The following is a 17,513-nucleotide window of genomic DNA, read 5'->3' as shown; positions in this document are numbered from 1 at the left end:
TTAGAACATGATGAAGTGCTCAACATGTTAACTTAAAGGTTCCCTATGGTCTGCATTTCTGCAGCCTTTGCCTGAGGGAATTACCCACAATTCATAGCATTGTGAGGTTAAACACAGGGTCACCACGGTTACCAGGGGAAGCCCAGAGGCGTAAAAAAAAAAGGTAAACAAGAAGGACGGCACATGGGAATTCAGGCAGGCATTTACACAGAACCATTAACATTAAAGATTTAAGATGGTACATAAAACAAACACATGAAATCAGAGGAATAAAACCATTAGACGATATTACACACCGGGTTCAAACAACCATGTCTTCGCAAAGTGCTGTCCCGTTCATTTTTATACCATTTTCAAGCCCTCGCAGCCTCTCACACTCAACCGTTTACCAGATGACGTCAGTGAAGTCCCCGAGGGTTCACGGTGTAAGGACACTGAGATCGGGCCAATGAGTGGCTTCCTGTTTGGTTGCCTCATACGTGCATGTGGGTGGCGCAATACACAGTCCTGCCAATGGTTTCACACTATTCCACTGAGCCAAAGGTGGCGGTAATGTGCCAAGCAATGCGCCAGCCAAGGCAGTGGAAGAAGACTGCGATATGGATGTAAACACTGCAGGATTTAAAATACTTCTTTAAAAAAAAAAATCAGCTTTGCAAATGTTTTATGAGGAAGGAAACGCATTCAACACGTTTGTTAAGACATCAGTGATTCACACAGAATGTTCTACAGGACACCTTTAAAGATCCTCTGCCCAGACTGGAAACGTCTTTCTGTGTATAAACAAGGTTTATAGATTGTGGACTCAAACAACGTCTATGAACCAGTTCGATCGAGATTCCGTCTTAAACATAACACTGAAACAGCCCTCATCAAAATCACGTCCTCTGACTCTGGTCTCAGCAATACCTTTGAAGAGGTAGAAACTGCCATTCATGCTTTCATCACATCCAACAGCGACCTCCATGGGCACTCACAAAGTCCTCAATGAACTGACAGTATGTACAAAACTCTGCTGACCTGCTCTAGAGACCCTCATGACCCTCACTGGCCCCCTGGCAAAACATCTATACCTACGAGGCCCTTAATAACTTAACTCTTCCCTTCCTTGCTGAGTCATTCTTTCTTTCTTCTGGTGCAGAAAAAAATCTGCAAACACATGTTATTACAGTGTGGATACAGCATTAAGATAATAGAGAGAAGAGTTCCCATATTTCAGCCAGAAGAAGAAGAAGAAGAAAATCTCCACTCGTGATTTTCATTCAACAGTTTTTTTTTTTACTTGCTGCATTATCAACTACCAAAATGACCTGGTTGGTGTAATGATGTTCACTTCAGCTGGCATCCTACAGGTTGAATCCTTACTCAGGAAGGAATTTTGATTTCTTTGCCATAAAAGAGTTGTAAAAAATGTCACAGTATAGTATGTCATAAAAAGAAAAAAGAAAAAAAATCTAAATTATATGGCATACTACACTATTATATTTATTATGACCTACTATACTATGACATTTTTATGACTTTTTTCATGACATACTATGTTATTTTTTATGGCATACTACAGTATGTTATTATTTTTATGGGATACCAACATGCTATGACTTTTTAATGACATTCTCTTTCTCTTTTTATTTATATATATATCTATATATACTGTATAGATATATATATCTATATATTTATATAGATATATATATATTATTTTTTATATTATTAATATAATAATAAATAATAATAGATGTTACTTTGCTATTATTGTTGCGTTGTATTAAAAACGTTTGAAGAAATGATATAATATATTATTAATTATATTATATAATTAATTTTATAATAATAAATAATAGGTGTTACTTTTTCTATTGTCGCATTGTATTAAAAACTTTGAGGAAATGATAATATTATAATATATTATTAATTATATTATTAATTTTATAATAATAAATAATAGGTGTTACTTTTCTATTATTGTCGCATTGTATTAAAAACGTTTGAGGAAATGATAATAATATAATATATTATTAATTATATTATTAATTTATAATAATAAATAATAATAGGTGTTACTTTTCTATTATTGTCGCATTGTATTTAAAACGTTTGAGGAAATTATAATATTGTAATAAATAATTTATAATATATAATTTTATAATAATAAATAATAATAGGTGTTACTTTTTCTATTGTCGCATTGTATTAAAAACGTTTGAGGAAATTATAATAATATTATAATATATTATTAATTATATTATATTATTAATTTTATAATAATAGGTGTTGCTTTTCTATTGTCACATTGTATTAAAAATGTTTGAGGAAATGATAATAATAACATAATATATTATTAATTATATAATATTATTAATTTTATAATAAATAATAATAGGTGTTACTTTTCTATTTTTGTCGCATTGTATTAAAAACTTTGAGGAAATGATATAATATATTATTAATTATTATATTATTAATTTTATAATAATAAATAATAATAGGTGTTACTTTTCTATTATTGTCGCATTGTATTAAAAACGTTTGAGGAAATGATAATAATAATAATAATATATATTATTAATTATATTATATTATGAATTTTATAATAATAGGTGTTGCTTTTCTATTATTGTCACATTGTATTAAAAACGTTTGAGGAAATTATAATAATATTATAATATAATATATTATTAATTATATTATATTATTAATTGTATAATAATAAATAATAGGTGTTACTTTTTTATTATTGTCGCATTGTATTTAAAACGTTTGAGGAAATTATAATAATAATAATATAATATATTATTAATTATATTATATTATGAATTTTATAATAATAGGTGTTGCTTTTCTTTTATTGTCACATTGTATTCAAAACGTTTGAGGAAATTATAATAATAATATAATATATTATTTCCATCCATCCATCTGCAACCGCTTATCCCGTTAGGGGTCGCGGGGGGGCTGGAGCCGATCCCAGCCGACATTGGGCGAAGGCAGGGTACACCCTGGACAGGTCGCCAGTCCATCGCAGGGCTGACACATAGAGACATACAACCATTCACGCTCACACTCACACCTACGGGCAATTTAGAGTCCACAATTAACCTAAGCTGCATGTCTTTGGACTGTGGGAGGAAACCGGAGTACCCGGAGAAAACCCACGCTAACACGGGGAGAACATGCAAACTCCACACAGAAGGGTCCCAAGCCGGATTCGAACCTGCAACCCTCTAGCTGTGAGGCGCCAGTGCTAAACCACTGCACCACCATTGCACCATATATTATTTATAATATATAATTTTATAATATAATAATAATATATAATTTATAAAATAATATATAATTTTAAATAATAATAGGTGTTACTTTTCTATTATTGTCGCATTGTATTAAAAACGTTTGAGGAAATGATAATAATAATATTATAATATATTATTTATTATATTATATTATTAATTTTAAAATAACAAATAATAATACGTGTTACTTTTTTATTATTGTCGCATTGTATTAAAAATGTTTGAGGAAATAATAATATAATATATTATAAATTTCATAATGATAAATAATAATAGGTGTTACTTTTCTATTATTGTTGCATTGTATTAAAAACGTTTGAGGAAATTATAATAATATAATATAATATATTATTAATTATATTATATTATTAATTGTATAATAATAAATAATAGGTGTTACTTTTTTATTATTGTCGCATTGTATTAAAAACGTTTGAGGAAATTATAATATTATAATATATTATTTATAATATATAATTTTATAATAATAAATAATAATAGGTGTTCATTTTCTCTTATTGTCGCATTGTATTAAAAACGTTTGAGGAAATTATAATAATATTATAATATATTATTAATTATATTATATTATTAATTTTATAATAATAGGTGTTGCTTTTCTATTATTGTCACATTGTATTAAAAATGTTTGAGGAAATGATAATAATAACATAATATATTATTAATTATATAATATTAATTTTATAATAAATAATAATAGGTGTTACTTTTCTATTTTTGTCGCATTGTATTAAAAACGTTTGAGGAAATGGTAATATAACATATTATTAATCATATTATTAATTGTATAATAATAAATAATAGGTGTTACTTTTCTATTATTGTCGCATTGTATTCAAAATGTTTGAGGAAATGATAATAATAATATAATATATTATATTATTAATTTTATAATAATAAATTATAATAGGTGTTACTTTTCTATTATTGTCGCGTTGTATTAAAAACGTTTGAGGAAATTAAAATAATATTATAATATATTATGAATTTTATAATAATAAATAATAATAGGTGTTACTTTTCTATTATTGTCGCATTGTATTAAAAACGTTTGAGGAAATTATAATATTATATTATATTATTAATTTTATAATAATAAATAATAATAGGTGTTACTTTTCTATTATTGTCGCATTGTATTAAAAACGTTTGAGGAAATAATATATTATATAAATATATTATTATATACTATAATAATAATATTAATTATATTGTATTATTAATTTTATAATAATAAATAGTAATAGGTGTTACTTTTCTATTATTGTCACATTGTATTAAAAACGTTTGAGGAAATTATAATAATATTATAATATAATATATTATTAATTATATTATATTATTAATTGTATAATAATAAATAATAGGTGTTACTTTTTTATTATTGTCGCATTGTATTTAAAACGTTTGAGGAAATTATAATATAATATATTATCTATCATATAATTTTATAATAATAAATAATAATAGGTGTTACTTTTCTATTATTGTCGCATTGTATTTTAAACGTTTGAGGAAATTATAATAATAATATAATATATTATTTATAATATATAATTTTATAATAATAAATAATAATAGGTGTTACTTTTTTATTATTGTCGCATTATATTAAAAACGTTTGAGGAAATTATAATAATATTATAATATATTATTTATAATATATAATTTTATAATAATAAATAATAATAGGTGTTGCTTTTCTCTTATTGTCGCATTATATTAAAAACTAACAACATTCTGAGAAATGAAGTTTGTCTCCAATGTTTACAAACGTTGACAGATGCATTCTGGGAGACAGATGATTGACACGGCCGCCATTTTGGCTCCAGCTCTGCCTGCTTCCATTGTGTGAGATAGTAAATATCTGACACTGCCAGACAACCACAACTCAACTTGTGAAGCAACAAACCGCTAAATTCACCCTCGGTAAGTTAAATATTTTTCACAATTTTTAATTAATACATCACTATTAACCCTTTTGTAAAGAAAAAGACACAGATAAAGTTGTTTTTGTGCTGAAATAGCGTTTTATTTCGACGCTGTAGAGAGGAGAAGAAGCAGAGAGAAACACGGCTCTGGACTTCCTCTGCAGAAATATCCTGCTTCACTTTCAGATTTTATACTTCGCTGTTTCGCAGTTAATACACCATGTATTCCCACGCTTTTACTCTTGTTTGATAGCTACACTTGTTTCCAACATTTTGTTGGTAGTCTTTTGCGCACACGTTGTTTGTTTTGTAGGTTAAATATGAAAGTTTACGTGTATATCAGTAGGTTCATTTTTGAGTCTGCGGCCATAATCTTGCGGAATGAGGCGGGACTAAAGCTAAGCCCCGCCCCTTAAATCCAGCAGACTCGAACGCCATTGGTTAAAAAAATGCAACACAGACGCAGCTGATTGGTGCATTTCAGAATGCTGAGCTGTGATTGGTGCGCTCAGGGAGCCCAGAGTGTGTTGATTGGCTGGAGAAAAGTTTTCCCAGGCGGCCCAGTCTGACTGACCCACTCTGAGAGGGACTTGTAGTGGTTCAAACTAAAACTTAAAACATAACATCATACTTTACTGCAGATATTTGGATGTAAATAGTGATGATAATAATCCTGCATTTAATATCATGCATCACTAAAATAAAATAAAATAATCCTTTATATAATCCCACACAAGAGAAACAAGAGGCATCAGTAAAAAAAACAGAACAAAATATAATAAAAACATAATAAATAAAAAGTAAAAAAATATATAAATGTATATATTTATAATAAAATAGTATATTCCATATTTGACATTTTTTAATCCCCTGGTCTCTACTGTATATCTCCTATATTTTATTATCCAGCACTATCACTTTTTGCACTATATTCACTTTTTTAATAGTCCTGTATCTCAGTTGTTATCCCAGTTTTAAGACTTTGTTTTCATCTCCTGGTATTTTTTTTATCTGGTGTATTTTTTGTACTTTGTACTATATTAACTTTTTTATGTTTTGCACTATGGAACTGTGATGCTGGAAACTTGAATGTCCATCAGGATCAATAAAGTTACTATCTCTATATATATATATATTTGATGACAGATAAGACTCTGGGGGCAAGGGGCTATATTTTTGGGGTATTATGGAAAAATGTTGTTTTTGTTTTTTTCAAACCCCCCAAAAAAATAAAGAAGAATTTTTTTTAACAATAAAATTGATGATAATAGCAAAATATTTTATTCATAAATGTAAATTTAACAATAACAAACCTTGTTTTTGTGTTTTTCATGTAGGATGTTAAACTATATGTAAAACTAATTTCTAATTTGAATAACAAAAAGGCTATTAAGACTATTTCTGTTTGTTTCTTAATATTTTTGTTTAGTGTTTTGTACTCCTGGCTGTTTTGTTTTAATTGTATACTGTTCCCATTATACAGATTTTATTATTTATTATTAATTCAATTCAATTTATTTTTATATAGCTTCAAATCATAACAGAAGTTATCTCGACACGCTTTTCTATATAGAGCAGGTCTAGACCGTACTCTATAGTTTAGAGACCCAACAAGAGATCCCCCACGAGCATAAAAACCAATGCTTCCTCTTCCGTGCACTGCTCATTGTTTACAGTCCGATTAGCAACTTGAGACTGGAGTTGGAGTTCAGAGGCGAAGTGTGCGACCGTATTTTTTCACAAGTAGCCGTTTTACAAGCTATTTTAAACCAATACAAAGCTAAATCATCGTCAGACCAGTGCTTGAAGTGGAAAAAAATAAGTGCCAGTACTCTCTTATTCAAGCATTGTTTGTATCATAGTGTTAATAGTTAAAGTGCTTTCCTGTGTTATTTGTAGCCTACAGCATCACTCTATAATATATCATAGGGTGTCTATATAGGCTGACTGTTGGTTTAGAAGGAACATTTGTCCAGAGGGCCTATGATAACACTGATATTGAAACTCCACAGTGAAGTGAGTAGAAATGTATGTATAAATAACACTAAAGGTATTACTGTCAATAGCGTGTGCAACAGCAGCTCTAAAACATGATAAGGACAGAGAGAAACTATAGGATGAACAACACAAAGGATGCTGTTATATTTTTGATATTCCCTTCAGGTGATTCGTCGTAATGGCTCGTACCAAGCAGACCGCTCGTAAGTCCACCGGAGGAAAGGCTCCTCGTAAGCAGCTGGCCACCAAGGCTGCTCGCAAGAGTGCGCCCTCTACTGGTGGCGTCAAGAAGCCCCATCGTTACAGGTAACGCTTTGATTTCCCTCCAAATCATGACATCATTGAAACCATCTCTTATCAAGATGAGAGTGAAAAATATCTTGCTGAACATTTGGTGTTAAAAAAAATCTTTAAGTTTTATATACCATTTCATTTTTAACTGGAAAATCTTAAATTCAGCTTTATGTTTTCTTTGCACGTTGGATGTAATGAAAATATCATCAAACAAAGACAAATGCTCTCCCCTCGTCGAGTACTTCCTTGTTTTATGAATGAAGTGTTACACAAGTTGAAGCAGCGGCGTTGTGTGTGTTTGAACAATCAGCGACGGTCATCCCTGGAAACCCCACTCCGAGTTCCTGCACTTTCAGAAAGTAGTACCCCCGACCAGGGCCTTTTTGGGGGGTAAAATGTCCCTGGAACTTAATTTAGATCCTGGTTCCTGCAGTCGTAACGTTATGAGTTCCTCAAAAGGTTACGAGTCCCTGGGGAAAGTTCCTGCGGGCAAAAAGGGGCTTAAGTGTCACATAGAGGCCGTATTTGTTCAGAGGATAAATCCTGTTTAGCTTGTAGCAGGTTAAATGAACTAGAGCTCCGTTGTGTGTTTCAGGCCCGGCACTGTGGCTTTGAGAGAGATCCGTCGGTACCAGAAGTCCACTGAGCTGCTGATCCGTAAGCTGCCCTTCCAGCGCCTGGTGAGGGAGATCGCTCAGGACTTCAAGACTGACCTGCGTTTCCAGAGCGCCGCCATCGGAGCCCTTCAGGTGTGTGTGTCCATCAGTGTTAATTCCAAATTGTAAAACAAACACACTTCTCCTGCTAACATGTGTCGTCCCTCCCTCTGCCTGCAGGAGGCCAGTGAGGCGTACCTGGTGGGTCTGTTTGAGGACACCAACCTGTGTGCCATCCATGCCAAGCGTGTCACCATCATGCCCAAAGACATCCAGCTGGCACGCCGCATCCGCGGAGAGCGCGCTTAGACGGCCTCCCTAATGTTTCTGTCCTGTTTTTCTTTACCTGTCCCCGCCCTCGCTCCTTTATTCTCCCCAATCCATCCTCCTCCACCCGTCCCTGTCCCCCCCCCCTCCCGCCTGCCCTGCTTCTCAGTAGACTTTAGAGTAATCTTGATCGTGAAGAGATAGAAATATGTTGAAGTCTGGTCTTTCATAGGTTTTTTGTCTTCACCAAATGTTTTTAGGGTACCTTTTTTCGTGCATGTAAAAGGTTTAGCAGATCAGACTCACATGTGCACACATACTTAAAACATGCGTCACTGAGTTTGGGAAAACCCCCCCCTTCTTGAGCACCCCTGGATCCCTCCAGGGTGGGAGGATAGCGGCCGTGATTAGTGTGGCAAACGGAGCTGAAGCAGAGGGACGTGGCCGAGGGGCTAGTCTGCTTAAGGGGAGCTGCAACTTCCACAGCAGGGTGCTATTAAAGCTAGTCCTGAGGCCTCGGCCCGTCTGAACACCCTCCTCTCCCCTCCCGCCCAGTCCGTCCCTCTACACCCCGACTCAGCCAGGCGGCTCGCCGTACCTCTTCACCTCTGTAATGTGCACTGGGAGGGGACGGCGGTCTGTTGGTCTGTCTGTGTGGACGTGTGAGCTCTGATCTTTCTAACCACTCGTACTCAACAAACAAGAATCTTTTTGGTTGCTTAAGAATATTGATTATCGTTGTGGATATGGTGTCTATTTTTTTTACGCATATAATTCATAGATGAGCATCTCTTCTCTTTACCACTTCCAAAATCATCAAATTAAAAGATAAAAAAAGCAATTAATTATCAACATGGTTATCAGTTGTTTTTTGCAGTGATCTGATTAGCTATAGAAAATCAGGAAGGGCTTCTCTGTTTCTACTGGCAGCCACACGGGGGCGATGGTTCACCATCTCCTCCTCTGTAGATCAGTCATCACACATTATGCTTCTCTCTCTCTCTCTCTCTTCATCTCCACAGATAGGCTTTAGACTAAGTTTCACTCTGCATGTTTAGGGTCTGTGTGTCTCTGTAGATCTGAACATATAATCTGTCCCTTTCTCAAATTTGTGATACACAATATAACCTCATATTTGTTTTCTTTTATATTTTTCTTATTCCTCAAGATTTTCAGACGTATAAATAAACTGATCTTTGTATTTTCCAAATTTCTCATATTATGGTGGTAATAAATAGGTGTTAAAACAAACTGCTGCGAGTTGGTGTGATTTATTTGCTTTACAGTGTTTCACTGAGGCATTGATTTTGTGTCTCTTCGTAGTCATTCTGTGTCTCTTTGTAGTTTTGAGTCTCCTTATAGTCTTTTTTAGTCTCTAGTTTTGAGTCTCTATAGTTATGTTTTGTCTCTAGTCATTTTGTGTCTCTTTGTAGTTGTTTTGTGTCTCTTTTTAATTGTTTTGTGTCTCTTTGTAGTTGTTTTGAGTCTTCTAGTAGTTGTTTTGTGTCTATTTGTAGTTGTTTTTTGTCTATTTGTAGTCAGTTTGTGTCTATTTGTAGTCGTTTTGTGTCTCCCTGTAGTTGTTTTGAGTCTCTTTTTAGTCGTTTTGTGTCTCTTTGTAGTCGTTTTGTGTCTCTGTAGTCGTTATGAGTCTATTTTTTAGTCGTTTTGAGAAACTGCCCTTTCAGTAATCCATCCCTGGGTCAGTCTTCGCCCTCTAGTGGATGTATTTCACATACCCTGACTGACCAGAGCAAGCTCTTATCAAACCTGTATACGTTTTTGACCTGTAACAATTACTGTCAACCAACGCTTGGGACTGTTCCTAAAACGTTTCTTTCTTAAATTTCTCGTTTTAAACAGTGCTTGTAAATTCCAGTGATGTAATACAACTGGAGTATTATAGTAATACTGTGGTATTATAGTTATTTTGAAGTAATTTACTTGAGTATTTCCAATTTATGCTACTTTATATTTCCACTCCACTACATTTTGGAGTCCAATATTGTAGTTCAACTAATAAATGATTATGTATTATTATGAGTTAAACTACCAGTCAGTACATAAAGTAGTTCAATCAGCCCTACCTTTATTAGTGGTGCTTACACATGAATGCATCCTCCAGTTATATAATATATAATATTCTACATAATGAGTACTTAATACTTTTGTACTTTTGGTACACGTAAGAGAGTATTTCTACACTGTGGTATTGATACTTTTAAGTAAGTAAAGGATCTTCTTCCACCACTTGTGGAAGGAAGCGGGGCCTGAAGGTTTCCTCCTCAGACCGCGTGCCGTGTTTTTGTTTTGCGGCGGTCACCTTCCTCAAGGTCTGCCCGGTGGCGTCCATCCCCCATCACATCTGCTCCTCCCTGGGATTACAGCACAAATGTCTGTCTGAAACTCTCAGTGCTGAGGGGGAAGATTACAAGTGCACTGCACCCTCCAAGAGAGGTTAACCAATCAGGATGGCCAGACGCAGGGATTAACCAATCACACTGGGGAGAAGGAGGGCAGAGGGATTAAACCAGCACAGAGTGGGATTAGGTCGGTGTTGAGTGCAGAAAAATGCTTTGAAATGTCTCTCGCATCTCTCCGTGCAGTGGATCTGAATTTATAATCAAAATGTTGTGACATTTTACATGTTTGAGGACGTATGATTTACATAGCAACAAAAAAATAGAATTATATTTGATCATTTATATCAGAATAACAGGAGAAAGGAGTGATACCTGATCCAGCCTTGTATATTGATTTAAAACAATAAAACCTTATGTTAGATGTGTTGTGGCTCCTGCTGTAAAATGACAATTCAATTTAGCTTTAAAAAGATGACAAATGATGTCATGGGAATCAATGAGAGGGTAGTCGATGTTTGTTAGGTAACAGACAATCTTCTTCCTTCACAACACACACACCTCGATAAAACATTTTCACATATTTGATGTCGTAGCTGAATTTGCGTGGCTGTAATCAGGTCATGTGGGGATTACCAAATAGTCGGAGGAGTTGGGGAGATTGGTGGGGCTGAAAGACGGGGAACCACTGAGCTGATAAAATATCTAGATATATCTCAGAGATGGAACAATTCATTAAAAACAACTGTGGTCAAAATGTTTTATTAAACGGCATTGATTCATATGTTTCGGAACGTGGTGCAACAGGAGACGTGGGAAGATACAGACGAGCTGAGAGGAAAACAGGCAGAGGTAGAGACGAGAGAATAAAGAAAGGTGGAGAAAGATGGAGGGAGAAGACGAGGAGAGAGACAGGAAAGGAAGAGAAGGCCGAGATGGGTGAGACGGGTGAGAGACAGAGGGGATAGGGCAATAATCCTAACTAATTCACTTAGGGCATTGCTGAAGGGAGGATAAGAGGATTGGGACACTCCCAGAATCAGATAAGCTAAAATAACCAAGATGGACCAGTGAGAGCCGTGACGGGTCCAGACCTGAACCACTACGTGGGCCCTTTACATCCACTGGGTCCAGTCTCCATCCGGACCTCCAGCTGTGGATCAATGTAGAACTCTAAACAGACTACGACCATGCAAACACAAATTCATTTCAATGATTGTCAGTACACAGAGTGTAAAGAATAGATCACTTTAATATGTCACACAGCTAAAAACAGAAGATCTAAATTTTTCCATCAAACAGTTGGGGGATGATAACACTAAAGGCTAACACTGCAATACGCAACACACATGCTGAAAAATATCTAAACCAAATGACATGTTTATATGTAGCATAAATTAATAATAATAAATAGCATAAAACAATGAGACCCTGAAGGAGGAGGTGACCTATCGGACTCCAGAGCTCCGTCCTGTCGTAGCAGCTCTCCTTTCACTATGACAATGCAAGTTTAAAAATGAAACACATGTCGTGTGTCTGTCACGTTAAAAGAAGAGATGGCTCGGTGGGTTTCCACACATACAGCTCCAGTATTTCCCTACAAACTCTTTAAAGGCTTTTGTTCCCTTATTTAACGCAGCATGAAGAAGACAACAGATCGGATTTGCAGTCAGGCAGCATTGATGACAGTCACTGGTCACTTCATTTCCAAACTCATTCACATAAAATGCTTTTCTACAGAGGTCACCTTTAGAAAATAAAACAAAAATCTTACAAACAAGCAACTGAAAATGAAAGATAACAAGTCCTCTGGCAGAACTGCTTCACACTATCTCACATGAACACCACCCTCTCTCGCTTTTCTAGAGGACCTGGAACTTCCAGGAGTTTTGGTCCTTGTGGTCCAGGCAGTCCATTGTGGTGAAGCCCAGTTTCCAGGCCTGCTGGTCCTTGTAGTCCAGGCAGTCAACAGAGGTGAAGCCCAGGGAGGAGGCCGTGCTGTAGCCCTGCGAGGACAGCGAGGCCGGGGACTGGCTTAGGGAGCCCCCCATCGAGGGCACGGTGATGGGGCTGAGGGCGCCCACGGTGCCTGACAGCTGCGAGTGCATGGGGGACAGGTAGGCGCTGCAGTCCAGGCCGGTGAAGTAGGAGGTGGTGCTGGCGTAGCCTTGGGTGTAGGCCGACGGCTGGCCGTAGCTCATGGGGTAAGGTGATGGCCGCTGCATGCAGGGGGCCGAGGAGGAGGCCAGAGGGTCGGGCAAGGGCGAGATTGCTGGGCTCCAGATGGACACGGCCGAGTTTCCAGTGCTGGAGCTCGGCACCAGGCTGGGGCCTGACTGGACAGAGGACGGGCTGTAGGAGCCAGATTGGTTAGGAAGAGGATCAGGGGCGTTGGGTTCCTGCACTGGAGAGGCCTTCTTTTTGGGAGGACGGGGCTTGGACTGGCCACTGCTCTGTTGCTGCTGCTGACGGCACTTGGCACGGCGGTTTTTAAACCAAACCTGGAGGCACAGAGAAGAAGATGCAACATGAAAACATCCGTCAGACATGCAAACATCTGGAGTTAAATAGTTAGAGGTGTGGGGTACTGAGGTGAGAAGAGTGACTTATGTAACTAAGGTGTTACTACAAATGCATATGCATACTTCTCACTGTAAGTAACCCACAAACACTGAACAGTACGGCCTCCATCTGGGCTGCAGCATCCAGTACCTGCACACGTGACTCCGGCAGGTTGATCTTGAGGGCCACCTCCTCCCTCATGAAGATGTCTGGGTAGCGGGTCTTGGAGAACAACGCCTCCAGGATGTCTAGCTGTGTCCGGGTGAAGGTGGTGCGCTCCCTGCGTTGCTTCCGGGGAGTGGCTGCAAACCCAGAGAGAGAGATAGAGAAGAGAGGGGATTATTAATCTGGCAGCAGCAGAGAGAGAGTTGACCTGAATTATGAGCACAACTCAGGCTCATGACATGTTTAAAAGGCAACATGACATGTGATTATGTGCGTGAGGATGACAACAAATACAAATATTAATGGAAACTTCACAGTACATCATGATGCTGTTCATAATCCTGACTTGTTTTCTACAATCTGCTTGTGACCGATATGAAGACAAAGTGTATTTGCTCCTTATATCACTGATTCTTTCAAGAGTTGACAAACAGTTTATTCATTTAACTATAATTTGTGCAGTAAAAGTCATATATATATACATATATATATATATATATATACATATATATATATATATATATACATATATATATATATATATATCTGCCCTCAAAGGCACACAGACATTTGTTTAAGAAAAAGTATAGTGAGGAAATATTAGATGTAATCACAGGAATTTTTCATATATTTGAGAGTCAGCGACGTTTCCACAGTGACTTCATTGTATCTGCGTATTAATAAATCTATCTGTGGTAACACATTATATCTACGGCAGAAGAGTCATGTAGAAATTATAAGATTAAGTTTCAAGTTAAAAGTTTATTTGTCATATGCATTTAAAAATACAGTGTACAGTGAAATGCATTTTACCCTGATGGCTGTCTCTCAGCCCTTAAAATCTATAAATAGTACACTAAATAAATACTACAATAAATAAGACAATACCTGAGAATAAAATTATAAAACAACCTATCCATTAACTTTTCTTTAAATCAACAATCTACTACATCTATTACATATTTTTCTTTGGTTAAATTCGTGTAGTAATGATACATTTATAGTATATTTTACTATTTAATCATAAATATCCAAACTTTTGTTAATATTCCTATGAAATAAACTGCTTATCCTTGTTTTACGCAGCAGCTTTACGCACAGCCTGCGCGTCTTTACGCATCATTTTGGGTGGAATACACTCAAAATTACTAGAAACAGCAAGACACAAATGCATAAAAGAAAAACACAAAAAAAAAACGTTTAAAAAATAGATTTGTTACTTACATGGATAAGCGATGGTTGTGTGCAGCACATCCATTCCGGGGCCAGGCAGATTTAACCCGTTCATGGTGTAATGAGGTTGCTTTATGTAGGACATCATCCTTGCAGCAGGCTTTTAAGTCCTGCAGCTGACTTGTCTGTCTGTCGGAGATGCAACAACTGAGGCCAACCTCAGAGCTCCAACAAATCGGTGCGTCGGATCCAACCTGCAGAACTTCTCCACAGAAACACTCAAAGTGATTCTTTTTTTCTTTTTCTTTTTCTTTTTTTCTTCTACCTGCAGTTTCAGCTGTTCCTGTCTGTCAGCTTAGCAGCAGCAGATGACACTACCGTGCACTGAGCATCCGAACTGCTTCTGCAAGTCGGATTTCTCACCGTTAGTCATCACACAGGTGAAGTGGTGAACAGGTGGTGCCTCTGCGCGTTGGAGAGGTCGAGAGGACTGACTTTCTTTACCGGCACACGCTGCTAATTAGAGGGAAGCAAGAAGTGGCTTCAGCAAACCACTCCCACCATGCACGCACACACGCACAAACATGCACACACGCACACACACACACACACACACACACACACACACACACAAGGTAAACCAAAGCAACAGGCTACATCATAAGACAAACCAAAGTTACACAAAGTTTATTCTCATAAATTCGAAATGATTTTCTGATTCTCGTCTTTGATCATCACTCATTTGGATTAAATACATACATACAAGCTTTACAAGAAAGTAACCTAGTTCAAGTATAAATACTAATACTAATACTACTACTAATATCTACTACTACTACTACTACTACTACTATTCATAATATTAATAAGAAGAAGAAGAAAAAAAATACTCAAAAAAATTAAATCCACATTTTATGACTAAAATAGTTTTGCAAAGAAATATTTCCCTTTTTATATAATTGTTTCAGTGAAAATAAACAGCAAGTAATACAAAGTAATATTGCACAATATATTGAAAGCAACATGCTGGGAAGGTCCATTAAAAATAATAAGTTATATTACAATTATAAAAGGAAATACTTTGTACAAGGCATATTAAGAACATAAAGAAATATTACTTTCAATATAATGCACAACAGCCTATGACTTTCTATTTTAGTTTTCTTATATAAGTATTTTATCTTACTTTTGTACTTTTATTGTTATTCTATTAGGCACTGGTGTTAATATTACTTCTTATACACTTTTATATTTTTACTATTGTTTCGATTCTTACGTTGTTGTCTACTTTTATATTTTAGATTACTTATTTTACTATTTTATCTTATTTTTATTGTTATTTTACTAGGCACTGGTGTTAATATTACTTCATTTATTACTCTTGTTTTGATTCTTATGATGTTGTTATCTACTTTTCTATTTTAGTTTACTTATTTTACTCTTATTGCTAGTCTATTTTGCACTGATGTTAATATTACTTCTTATACACTTAATATTTATTACTCTGTTGAGATTTTTATTGTTATAATTTTGAGCAATACCGTGAGAAAACAATGTCCTTCGGATTAATAAAGTTCTATCTTTATCCTAAGGATTTCTATTTCAGAAATATTACAATGTTCTCCTTTCAATTCTCATTTTATCCCTCAAAGCCTGCTGTCCTCCTGCTGATCAATTAACCTGCTGCTGCAGTTGCAGTTCATACATTCACACATAATTGACAGATTACATTTATCTCCAAAACAGCTGCATGCACACACACAAACACACCCTCACACACACACACACACGCACACACACACACACACAAACACACAGATTCACAAAACTGACAAAGCTCATTTGATTTATCATAATATGCTTTATCTGAAAAGTAAGTATCTTATCTCCAGATAAAGGGAGGAAAGACGGAGCAATCCGTTCAGTGGTGGAGCAGGAAAGGAGGCTGGAGGGAACTGTAACCACACGGAGGAAACGTGTGGTCCATGTGTCGACTGGGAGAAAAGAAAGACAAGAAAACTGCAGAAGATGGAGAATGTGGCAACAGGAGAACTGAAGGAGAGAGAGCAGCATGGACGGAGGATTCAGAGCTAGATGGCTGGCACCGCATGGAAACCTATAAATGGACACTACTAACTAGTTACTACTACTAAACAGGAGTTGTTTTTTGTGGACTACAGTGTTGCCACTGAGAGAATATTGCTCAGGATTGAGTCCGAGATATACACATGCACATGTATTGTGACTAAACTGTGCATGTGCATGCATTGTTCTCCTGCTGCATTGAAATATTGTTGACTTATTATTATTATGAGGCATTGCGATTACTGGACAAAATGTGGATTCTGAGGTGGGATCTTTAAAAACAAAAAAGTGAGATCTTTTGATGATACTGATGATGGTGATGCAATCTAGTGGAACCGCTTGTAGCTGCAACAGCAAATAGGGAAGTAGGGAAGAGGAGTGAGCTGGTATAATCCCTCCCCTCCCCTCTAAAGATGGACTCACAGAGACACGCAAGCGTTTTTATTTCAAGACAGAACAGAGTTTGTGTTCAACGTACTGAGGAAGACAGAAATAAAAGAGAGAACAGGTGGATGTAACCGATGGGAAGGAGGAGAGGCGAGGGGGGGTATAGGTACACGGAGGGAGGGAGGGGGAGTGAGAGGGATGGAGGAGAAGCAGGTGAAGGGGCAGAGGGTGGAGGAAGCTCTGGTTCGTTCTCGTCCCCACTGACACACTGCTGCAGTTAATCCAGATTAGAGTGTCTAAAACAGGTCGGCTAAATCTGCA

The 17,513-nt window shown here is 36.1% G+C and overlaps 2 protein-coding genes across 2 annotated transcripts; one reads left to right on the top strand and one right to left on the bottom strand.

Annotated features, from left to right (window-relative positions):
- Positions 1 to 5,104: 5,104 nt before the first annotated feature.
- On the top strand, positions 5,105 to 9,711 carry h3f3c (H3 histone, family 3C). The gene is made up of 4 exons (XM_074611166.1): positions 5,105 to 5,243; positions 7,409 to 7,549; positions 8,133 to 8,286; positions 8,374 to 9,711. Exons 2-4 carry the CDS (start codon positions 7,422 to 7,424, stop codon positions 8,500 to 8,502), a joined length of 411 nt encoding a protein of 136 aa, XP_074467267.1. The 5' UTR covers positions 5,105 to 5,243; positions 7,409 to 7,421; the 3' UTR covers positions 8,503 to 9,711.
- A 2,343-nt stretch (positions 9,712 to 12,054) lies between these two features.
- Positions 12,055 to 15,300, bottom strand: crx (cone-rod homeobox). The gene is made up of 3 exons (XM_074611583.1): positions 14,772 to 15,300; positions 13,533 to 13,684; positions 12,055 to 13,321 (listed from the first exon to the last, which is right to left on the bottom strand). The coding sequence occupies exons 1-3, from the start codon at positions 14,866 to 14,868 to the stop codon at positions 12,683 to 12,685; spliced, it is 888 nt and encodes a 295-aa protein (XP_074467684.1). The 5' UTR covers positions 14,869 to 15,300; the 3' UTR covers positions 12,055 to 12,682.
- Positions 15,301 to 17,513: the final 2,213 nt, after the last annotated feature.

Source organism: Sebastes fasciatus, chromosome 16 (genome assembly GCF_043250625.1).
Source record: "Sebastes fasciatus isolate fSebFas1 chromosome 16, fSebFas1.pri, whole genome shotgun sequence".
NCBI classification, from domain to species: domain Eukaryota; kingdom Metazoa; phylum Chordata; class Actinopteri; order Perciformes; family Sebastidae; genus Sebastes; species Sebastes fasciatus.
Note: the sequence above shows the minus strand (reverse complement) of the source record. Positions and strands in the feature narration are given on the sequence as shown.